Source organism: Podarcis melisellensis (assembly GCF_964234715.1).
Source record: "Podarcis melisellensis genome assembly, chromosome: 11".
In the NCBI taxonomy this organism is placed as follows: Eukaryota; Metazoa; Chordata; class Lepidosauria; order Squamata; family Lacertidae; genus Podarcis; species Podarcis melisellensis.
The window spans coordinates 45,224,351-45,235,626 of NC_138543.1; the positions used below are offsets into that span (position 1 = coordinate 45,224,351).

Sequence of the window (11,276 nt, forward strand, 5' to 3'; positions counted from 1 at the left end):
CTTGCACATTGTCTACAGTGTCTCTTCTGCTAATCAGTCTTCTCTCTCAAACCTAATAGGAGGAGGATAAAGAGATCCTGTTAGTGGATTTAAATTCTGAAATTGAGGCCCCTCCGACTTCTCTCAAAGAGGAGGATATTTTCTTGAATGACATCGCGCCTCCCCTACCACTGTCCAAGCTGCAGCCACCTTTCTTGCCTGACAATGCTTTCTCTGCAAATCTCAGCTTCTTCCCCACCCCAAATCCCGACCCTTTCAGGGATGACCCTTTCACGCAACCCGACCAATTGGCGCAGCCCCCAATCGATTCTTCTCTGAAGCCTCCCAGCCAGAAGATGGGAAGTGTTGTGACTAGCCCCATGGGGAGCAGTGGTATGAATGGGGATGTAGACTACTTTGGGCAAGAGTTTGACCAGATCTCCAACCGAACTGGCAAGCAGGAAATGCCGGCCAGCCAGTGGCTGCTTGAGAGTAAGCCTGCCCAACTAGCCGCGAGGACTCCAAATGGGGTGCCGGAGAGAGAACAGAACGGCTTCCCTGCCACATCCCCAGTAAATGTCTTTCTGGAGAGCTCTTCCAAAGGATTACCGGTGCAAAATGGATTACGGCTAGACTCCGATAGCAACGGCCAATTGATGTCGCATGACTCTATCACGATTAGCCCACCTCCCCAAAGCACCAAGCCAGGAAGAGGAAGGAGGACTGTTAAGGTGAACAATGGTGCATGCCCAGAGTGGTGACATGCATGTTTTCCTACTTGGACTAGGTGAAGGGATTTCCCTCCCCCTTCCTCAACAAAACCTCTGCTGGCAGAGAACTAGCTTGCCTTCGGTCCTCTTATAAGCTGTCGGTCATAGCCATAGCAAACCTTAAACTCTGTGGCTTGGCTTTCTGTGTACATCAATCATTCTTTCTAATCCTAACTTTCCTCTCTCCTCCTAATGCTGCCATGTCTCTGTAGCTCTGGTAAGTAAGACGCTTAAACTCCTAATGCATGTGTTGAATGTAGTTTTGGGGAGATCATTGGTGTAGTTCAGTAACAAGGTGTCAAGGTATTGCATCAGCCTTGCATAAAATATCTCTATTTGGCTGCAGCCCTTCTTGGTTGCTACCATACAGAATTGACAAGAGAATATTGTTGATCAAAGGTGGGTAACCTGCTGCCCTCCAGAAGTCGCTGGACTACAAAACCCATTGTCCCTGACCGTTGACCATGCTGGCTGGGCCTGATGGGTACTGGAGTCTAAAACGTCAGGTTCTCCATCTCTGCTGTAGATGGGAGCCCACACTCACCTTTAATAATAATTGATTTAACTTAGATGCACGCTATGGGATTCTTCAGCCATTCAGCCTATAGGACAGTTTGGTGGGGTTGTAGTGCTTGTAAGAGCAATCTGGGCAATGTTTAACTTCCTGTACATATATAACCATTATGCCTGATGTGTCTTCCCCACCAACACATTTCCAGGGTTCAGCCAGTAGTGACCTGTTTGGCTCAGGCATCTTTGCTCCTGCAACAAGTACTCTGACAACTGCACTGCCGCCTCCACCTGCACAGACCAATCCTCTAGACCTCTTCAACACTAGTGCTCCTGTAGCAGCACCCATGCCTGTACTAGGTTAGTGAAGTCTGTTCTTTCCTTGAGGCAGGGATGGGGAATCCTGTTCTCGGGCTACAAGTCCCATGAGCACCAGTTAGTGTGGCCAATGAGTTGTGGGGTTGTGCTCCCAACATCTGGAAGGCCATGTTGATGGATCTGTGTGTACCTTCATTGCAAAGCAATTTAATGTCTACAGTTTTCTGGGAATTTCAAGTGGGGAGAACACTGTAGCTGCTCAGGCACTAATAATAATAATAATAATAATTTATTTATACCCCGCCCATCTGGCTGGGCTTCCCCAGCCACTCTGGGTGGCTTCCAAAAAATATATTAAAATACTGTAATACATCAAACAGGTTTGCAGGTTTCCCATCTGATTGGCCACTGTGAGAAGTATGCTGGCCTAGATAGGCCTATGCCCTGATCTAGCGGGGCTCTTGTGTCTTTAATACAGATAGATATAAACTTTGTGCTGGTATGTACAATAATAATAATTTATTACTTATACCCTGCCCATCTGGCCAGGTATCCCAGACACTCTGGATGGCTCCAAACAGAATATTAAAAACACAATAAAACATCAAACATTTTAAACTTCCCTAAGCTTCAGATCCTGAAGCTGAGGCTCCAATACTTTGGCCACCTCTTGAGAAGAAAAGGCTCCCTGGAAAAGACCCTGATGTTGGGAAAGATGGAGGGCACAAGGAGAAGGGGACAACAGAGGACGAGATGCTTGGATAGTGTTCTTGAAGCTACGAACATGAGTTTGACCAAGCTGCGGGAGGCAGTGGAAGACAGGAGTGCCTGGCGTGCTCTGGTCCATGGGGTCACAAAGAGACAGACACAGCTAAAACAACAACAAAGCAGAGCTGCCTTCAGGTGTCTTATAAAAGTCATGTAGTTGTTTATTTCCTTGACATCTGATGGGAGGGCCTTCCACAGGTTAGGCACCACCACCGAGAAGGCCCTCTGCATGGTTCCCTGTAACCTCACTTCTCTCAGGTAGAGAACCAACAGAAGGCCCTCAGAGCTGGACCTCGGTGTCTGGGCTGAACGATGGGGATGGAGATGCTCCTTCAGGTATACTGGGCCAAGGTTGTTTAGGGCTTTAAAGGTCAGCACCAACACTTTGAATTGTGCTCGGAAACGTACTTTTTCCCCCCAACTAAGGTATTTGTGGAGTTGCCTGATGAGAGAGCAGCATAACTTAATCGATGTGTGGGCTTTTTCTCCCCAGGTGGCCTTCCCACAACTGCTTCTCCAACACCAGCCTGGGGTCCCCAACCTGCAATCTTCAACCAGCCTTCTTCAGCCTTTCCTGGATCTGTTCTGGGTGTTCAGCCAGCAAGCTTCCCTCAGCCTCTTGGCTTTGACGCTGCTCCACAAGCTCCCAGCTGGAGTCAGCCACCATTGTCCTTGGGAGCCCCGATCCAGGCTCCAGCTCCCGATCTCTGGGGTCAGCCTGTACGGGGTCCTCCTCCTAATGCGTGGGTCCAGCCCTCCAGCACTGGGAACCCTTTCCAGCCCGCCATATTCCCACCTCCGCTCGCATCCCAGGGCCCCTCTCTGTTGCCTGCTAGAAGCCCTCCTCAGTTGCCTCCCAGAACTGCACCTCAGAAGGAGTTGCCCAAGAAGGAAAGCGACGCCTTCACTGCTTTGGATCCACTCGGTGATAAGGAAATAAAGGATGTAAAAGCCATGTTCAAAGACTTCCAGCTGGCGAAACTGCCCGCCGTGCCTGCGAGGAGGGCAGAGCAGCAGCAACAACAAGGTCTGTCGGAAGCTTCTGGAGCCTTTGCCAGTTATTTCAGTAACAAAGTGGGGGTTCCTCAAGAGTTGGCTGACCACGATGACTTTGAAGCTAGCTGGCTGGCTACAAAAACTGGTGGTAAATCTGCTATATTCCTTGAGGGAACCTTAAAGAAGTGACCTTTCTCCTCCCCTCACAGAATACGCATACAGTGGAACCTCGGTTGTCGAACGTAATCCATTCCAGAAGACCGTTCTACTTCTGAAACGTCTGACAACCGAGGCGCAAAGGGCTGTTGGGAATTTCCATTGAGAAAATTGAAAAACATGCAGCGGAAGCTGTTTGGCTTCCAAGGCATGTTCGAAAACGGAAGCATTTACTTCCGGATTTTCGGCATTCGGCTTCCCAAACGTTTGGCTTCTGAGGTGCTCAAAAACCAAGGTTCCACTGTATTTTAGTAGACATGATGCATATTTTTAAGTAGTCTCTGGGGCAGGTGGATGTGTGCTTTAACCTGGGATGGGCAGATGGTTAGCATCTTCTTTTTAGGCTTGTGGGCATGTTTGAAAACTGGAGGAACAATTGTGGGTGCCATGCTACACAACTGAAGTAGAAAGCTTGCTTCAGTGACTAATTTCAGGGTGATGATTGTAAGAGGACTTTATGGGCCCCAGAGAAGGCCTCTGTGGGCACAGTCTGTTCTCTCCCCCCCCCCCAGGTGCCATATTGGCTGTGTAAACTAAATGGTGATGTACACTGATACACCTGCAATGTGTGCCCTCAGCAGAAAAACACAGCACTTGGTGCCAAGTGTGGCTGTGTTTGCTGTGTTATGTGAAATGGGTGGCTTACAGTGTCTGGTGGTTTAAAAAATAAGTCTGTTCTGCATTGCAGTGCCACCAAATCCTGTTCTCAGGACAAACGCTGTGCCAACTGCCAAGCCTGCTGAAGACCTATTTGAAAACCCTTTCAAGACAGACCCTTTCGCTGTTCCATCGCTAAACTCTGTAAGTGGCGGAGCAAACTCCACTTCTATCTATCCATGGCTGTACTTCTGTTGGCTGTAAATTATGGACCACTTCTTTCTCCAGAGTTGAAGCACCCCTGGGGTCCTATTGCCTTCTAACAAAAGCTGGCATTGTCCCCAGCTAACCCAAGTGCAGGTGGCAGGATAACTGTAAAATTATCTGTCTTGGCCCTTGCTATTCGACCATGACAGCATGATCAAAGGTGTTTATAGTGTTGCTTAAAGCTGGCAGTCTGGAAAGATAAGAGTATGTTAACACCAATCGCTATGCCTTATTCACTGAAGGCTCCATGCATATATATTTTTTAAAAAAAAGAATAATCAAGCACCCTTCGACCCGTGGTTAGAATGGAAGGCATACTCAAGCAACGTGCTTGTTAGTCAACAGCCAGCAGACTGCACTGATCCTTGACCAACATAATTGGCAGGGGTTGTATGTTTGCATAATTCAGTGGCATGAGCAACACTTTGCTGTAAGACCAAACCACCATAGTATATGGTGTCATATTGGAAGCACTGTGCATTCTTTTTCCTCCTCCACCTCCCCTATCTCTCTCTGTGTGTGTGTGTGTGTGTGTGTGTGTGTGTGTACACACACACACACACACACACACAAAATAACACAATACCCAACACCCAGTTTCTGAAGGTGCCTTGAACGGAACTGTTGCTTGCATCGCCCGTCACCTGCAAGAGATCTGTACTCTAGATATTGCAGCTGGTGATGGGGGTTGATGTCCCAACCACAGCTCTCACTTAAGAAGCATGAACTGCCTCTGAACAAGCTGCTGCAACCTTGCTGGATGTGAGAAGCTTAGGTCCTGCAGATCAAACAATATATTTGCCAACTCGACACAACTGGCAAGCATAGGGTATTCAAGTATTTGCAACTTGCCTGCAAAAAGACTCCTGAATTGTGCATAAATAAAGCAGTCTCCTCCTTTCTAGACTGCCGTGCCGCACCAGCTGGCTTCTGCTCCATTTGGCGATCCTTTTGGAAACCCGTTTGCGTAAGCTTGATAGGTAAGTGTCTCTTAGAGGGGTAGCTGTTGATCCTGAACCTGACACGATCTAAAAAAAGGCAAAACGGGGGTCAGGCTCGAAGGTAAAAGAGGCAACTGTGTGGAGAGTCAGTGTGGGTTAGTGCTTAGTGTTGAGCTGGGATCTGGGAGACCAGGATTCAAACCACCACTCAAGCCATAAAGTCATCTCCAGTGTGACCTTGGGCCAGTCACTATCTGTTAACCTGACCTACCTCACAAGGTTGCTGTGAGGATAAAATGGAGAGTGGGATGATGCCTGCATGCCACCTTGAGCTCCTTGGACGAAAGGTGGGATCTTAATGTACTAATAAATAAAACTTTTTCCGACTGGCTTGAGCTGAAGGGCCAAACTGCAGTTACACTAATGCAGCCTTCCCAAACCTATTACCTACATTCCAGTTGTGTTGGACTATAACTCCCATCAGCCCAGGGAAGCACAGATGGGAGTTGTAGCCCAAAATACATTTTTTTGCAAAGTGTGGGGTGCTATATAAGCACTCTTCCACCAGATGCTGCCAATCTGGATTGTGGCTCCCATGCCTGGGAGTTTCTCACACTGGAACAAATTACAGCTTGCCCCTGCAAAATCAGCTACAGGGGTCCCAATTAAAAGCAAAGGCTTAAAGCCCCTTACCCTTACACCAGGGTCTATCCAGAATGTGGTTCTCATCCTGGCTATTTATGAAAGCAACCTTTTTTATCTAAATTCTGCTAAGCTGCCCTTCAGCAAGAGTTATGGAGTAGTGTAGAAAAGTATGAAAAATAGTAATTCACACAATGTATTGATAGCTTAAAGCTGGCAGACTTAAACATGGTGAATTACTACAATAAAAAATAAAATAAAACCAAAACAACTAAAGCAAGACTAGAACAAACAAAAAAGAATCAAAACCTAAAATTCCAAGAATACCTGAGCCAAATAGACACGGCTTTGTAAAGGCCTTTTCTGTTGCAAGAAACAGAAGCTGATGTTTTCTAGAAAGTGTTCTCAGAGCAGGGATTCTCCAGAAGATCTTAAAACACAGGCAGGCTAGTGCAAACAGCTGCTCCTTCAGTAATTTGGTGTTGTGTCATTTAGGGCTTTATAAATGTTGGGACCATGAGCTCCTTACATTGCACACAGATGTGAACAGGCTACTGAAGTCACAACTCTGGCTGTACCAATGGACATTCTGGTGGTTGAGTCCTGCACTAAGGGGCAGTCCCAAAGCATTATAGAAAACCAGCTGTGAGGTCATCGGAGTATGGAGCTATGCTTTAGGTTACGCCATCCACAAATGGTGGTAGCAGGCAAGCCAGGTCAGCTGGTAAAGGATCAAGAAGCACAAAATAGGCATACTGCATTGGTGGGGAGTAAGCCTTGCCCAGAGCAGGATGGACCCCAGTTTTGGCTCTTAATATTGCTCAGTAGGGATATGGTGCTAAGTAAGGAGATGGCTATTAGCTCAGAAGATCTGCTTCACATGTAAATGGTCTTTGGTTCAGTCCCCAGCATTTTTAGGTAGGCCTAAAATCTTCCTGGAAATCTTCCTGGCAGCTGCCAGACTGTGTAGAATATACTGCACTATCTGGACCAATGGAATAATAATAATAATAATAATAATAATAATAATAATAATAATAATAAAATAATTTATTTATACCCTGCCCATATGGCTGGGTTTCCCCATCCACTCTGGGGAACAGAATATTAAAAACATGATAAAACATCAAACGTCAAAAAACTTACCTAAACAGGGCTGTCTTCAGATGTCTTCTAAAAGTCAGATAGTTGTTTATTTCCTTGACATCTGGTGAGAGGGCATTCCACAGGGCGGGTGCCAGTACCGAGAAGGCCCTCGGCGCTGGACCTTTGTGTCCTGGCAGAACGATGGGGGTGGAGACGCTCCTTCAGGTATACTGGGCCGAGGCCATTTAGGGCTTTAAAGGTTAGCACCAGCACTTTGAATTGTGCTCGGAAACGTACTGGGAGCCAATGTAGGTCTTTCAGGACCGGTGTTATATGGTCTCGACAACCACTCCCAGTCACCAGTCCAGCTGCTTAAGTAGCTACCTACATACCAGGTACAATTACAACAACATTCAGTGCTATCTTCATAGCAGCCATTTACAGGACTACTATATTCTGAGCCACATAGTCCAAAAGCACCCCAGCAAAAAATAAAGTGATGGTAAAGATTGACTTTTTGCATGCTGCTGCTGCTATATCTACTCCCATTTGCACATCCCATTCTTAACACATTACTTTTCAGTAGTTCCACATAGCAAACCCCAAGAGAGCAAGTTTCATGTGACTCAGCCCAATGGTGCTAACCATCTCCCTCTCGTTCTCTTGACCCAGGAATGAGTGCAAACCAGCAGAGGAATAACTGGACTGCCCGTGGTGCAAGGATGTGATGAATAACTGGATACCCTCCCCTGTTACTGTCTTCACTCTGCATGCATTATCTGCCTCATTCTTCGCCATCCACTTTTGGATTGAAGTACGGTGCAATGAATCCTTGGATTGTAGCCATCGGAAGCCAAGGAAGGAATCTGCTAGAGACCAAACTGGAATTGGGTGGCGAACTTCAGCCCAAGTGGATTTAAGTAACTGAACACTGTGGTGTCTCCTAGGCCTTCAGCCAACTTCACATTTTGTCAAGGCTTGGATGAACCTTGGCTGTCAATGGGGCTTTTACTGAACTTCCTTCTAGGATGAGAAACTGCACAGACTAATATTCACCTCCACACAAGGGGAAAGAAACAAGATATGAATTTGCAGCACTGAGTCACCTAGAACATAAAATGGTCTCTTGTATGTCTCCCAGCCTTAACTGCAAGCTTTAAAACCGGACAGAACTCATTTTCACACCCTCTCTGCCTCCAGCAATGTCAAAGTGAAAACATGTTTGAATTGTTATGAAGATCATTCAAAACCATCTTTGACTTGTAATGGGGAGGTTCCAAAAGTGTAATGACTGACTCTTAATGTCCATGCAGGCTGGCTGTTGTCATAGTCGAGACACACACAAGCAACACCTTGGAAGTGATTTATTTTTTAAATGCATCTAGTGTGTTGACTATTGACCCTCTAGCAAGATTCTTCAAACCAGGGTTGAAAAGGATGGATGCAGAAATAGATGGGTGTCCTTTAAAGAAGGGGGTGGGTCCTGTGAATGTACTATCACTTGTAAAAATTGAAAAGCAACTGTACTTGGAGCAAGCAGAAATTGCAATCATGGCAATCAAGGTATAGTATAGCTAGAATTCTATGCAGAGTGATAATACATTAAAACAAGGGGCTTAATAACAAACTGAGCAGAACTGATGCAAGAGCATTGTGTGTGTCTCCTTTACAGCATTTATCAGCGCAAACTTGAAAATGGTATCCATGTTTATGGCTAGGTAAATGCATAATGGGAGATCTGCTTTCTAGTAAACACTTTGTCTGTAGTGACCTGTTCTGCCGGTGAGTTATGCAATCTGCTCTGTACATATTCTACTGCACTTTTCCTGTAATGCAAAACAAAGCTATCAATTTATATGTATTTGCCTCTGACTGGAAATGTAGGAATTTTTGGATTGTGTTACATTGTAAAAAGTAGTCAAATACTCTGACAATTAAATGTAACTTCATTTCAAAAGCGGCCTCTTCCTCTAGGAGTTTGGTGAAAACTTTTAACGTGGTTTTCCAGAAGCAGGGCACTTTGCTTTCATATGATAGTAGTTTTACTTGGGTAACTTGAGTCTAAGTCATTGAACAGGTGTGTAAAAGCATTTGTAACTAGAAGCTTATAAAAGCCCTGGGTCCTTGAATCACCTAGAATGTACACCCACATTGATAGAGTACTGCTTCCCTCAGTGCGCTGGTATGCAACTTAAGTGGGTACAGAGTGTCAAATCATAAGCCAACTTTTTGGGACCAGGGCACATTTGGAACTCTGAAAAATTGTGGGTGCCAGTCATAAAATGGCTGCCATAGTGAAATGCCACAACACAAAATGGCCGTCCCACTTTGGGACATGCATCTTCTGAGATGCGCTCCCGGGTGAGTCACATGACCTGCGCCGCAATCTCACTCCCCCCAAAAGCACTTTCTCAGGCAAGAGCGTGGCACCAAAAATGGCCTTTGTGATCTTGTGAGAAAAAGGGGATGTCCTGGTTTTTCCATGACATTTGGCTGGTATGTGGTATCTACCACTAGCCACCTGCCCAGTTGGGGTGGGAGTGCATCTACATCAGCCACTGCCGTTCATGGGGGAAGCTCCTTGCATCTCTCTGTTGCTAAAGAATGGATGGGATAGTGAGCTAAGCCTCCTAGAGCAAAATATACATAGGAGGCCTACTTTGGTCAGAATTGAATATACACTTCTAGAGTTAACACTAAATACACTACTTCTGGTAAATGAGTCACCATAGCTGCTAGAGGGCTGTGAAAATTTGTGTCCTGGGCTTTTTAGATTTCTCTTCCCATGTGCTATCTGAAATCAAAGGAGCGAATTAGTTGCCAGATGTGAAATATATTGGCATTATTTTTAGCTCTCCTACCCCGCTATTGGGGTCCAAAGAACATTGGATGCAGTCCACAGGATGCGGGCTTAACTGACAACAGCAGTATGCTTCTATTGAAAATACGGCTCTCAGCTAGGTTCTCGCTGCTGCCTCAAACTTGGCGTAAAGGCTTGCAACATAGCTGGTGGTACAACAATTAATATTTGGCTTAGACATCCATATTGCTGTGGGAATCACAAGGTTCTCTTTTTGAAGCATGTTTCCTGAGTACTCTGCACTGCTGGGGATTCCCTCCTCACCTTCCCTTTCGGCCCCAAAAGCTTCGCTCTAAGCTACAAAAAAAATTGTTCGAAGTTGCTTCCCCAGCTACCGAGTTCAGGATGAAGTAAGTGTCATAAACAACCAGCTAGTAAATGTTTAATTTTTCTTTTGATTGGACGTGATTGCTGAAGAATCGAATGTCCCTCTGTATCTCTGAAAAGTAAACAATCTTGCTCCAAACAAGGGCATATTTAAAAGGGACTTTGTCAAACCTTCTGTACAATCAAGTTAAGCTTAAAAAGGTAAAGGGACCCCTGACCATTAGGTCCAGTCGTGACCGACTCTGGGGCTGCGGCACTCATCTCGCTTTATTAGCTGAGGGAGCCGGCGTACAGCTTCTGGGTCATGTGGCCAGCATGACTAAGCCACTTCTGGTGAACCAGAGCAGCGCATGGATATGCCGTTTACCTTCCCGCCAGAGCGGTACCTATTTATCTACTTGCACTTTGATGTGCTTTCGAACTGCTAGGTTGGTAGGAGCAAGGACCGAGCAACGGGAGGTCACCCCGCCGTGGGGATTCGAACCGCCGACCTTCTGATTGGCAAGTCCTAGGCTCTGTGGTTTAATGCACAGTGCCACCCGCGTCCCTTAATCTTAAGATTAGTACAGAACTATTCCTGCAGAAGTATGCAGGTATGGCACAGTGACTCAGAAGGGAAGCCAGATCTTGCAGTGCCTTGAACTCACTCTGATACTCTGTGGTGGATTTATGGCAGGCTTCCTCAGACTTGGCCCTCCAGATGTTTTTGGACTACAACTCCCATGATCCCTAGCTAGCCAGACCAGTGGTCAGGGATGATGGGAATTGTAGTCTCAAAACATCTGGAGGGCCAAGGTTGAGGAAGCCTGATTTATAGCATCTCAAATGTGTTTTCATTGGCCTCTGTGCCACGTACAACTCCCTCTTGAATCAAGCAAATGCATGGATCCTGCTCAGCGATGCTCCAAGCCCCACCAATCTAACCTGCCCACCCTCTTTGGGGTGGTGAATATTCCACTAACTGTGGCACATTCTAATGTCTGGTTTCAGCATTTGTGT

At 46.1% G+C, this 11,276-nt stretch overlaps 1 protein-coding gene across 3 annotated transcripts in view; it reads left to right on the plus strand.

Moving 5' to 3' along the window:
* Positions 1-9,051, plus strand: part of DAB2 (DAB adaptor protein 2) — a 35,944-nt gene extending 26,893 nt beyond the window's left edge. Inside the window, exons 10-15 of one of the 3 annotated variants that reach the window (XM_081929685.1) lie at positions 60-710; positions 1,469-1,619; positions 2,839-3,489; positions 4,246-4,358; positions 5,327-5,401; positions 7,763-9,051. In XM_081929685.1, coding sequence (XP_081785811.1) covers positions 60-710; positions 1,469-1,619; positions 2,839-3,489; positions 4,246-4,358; positions 5,327-5,392 — 1,632 coding nt within the window. In that variant the 3' untranslated portion in view covers positions 5,393-5,401; positions 7,763-9,051. The remainder of the gene's footprint in view (positions 1-59; positions 711-1,468; positions 1,620-2,838; positions 3,490-4,245; positions 4,359-5,326; positions 5,402-7,762) is intronic. The other 2 variants (XM_081929686.1, XM_081929687.1) reach the window with 2 other exon arrangements.
* The last annotated feature ends 2,225 nt before the right edge of the window (positions 9,052-11,276 follow it).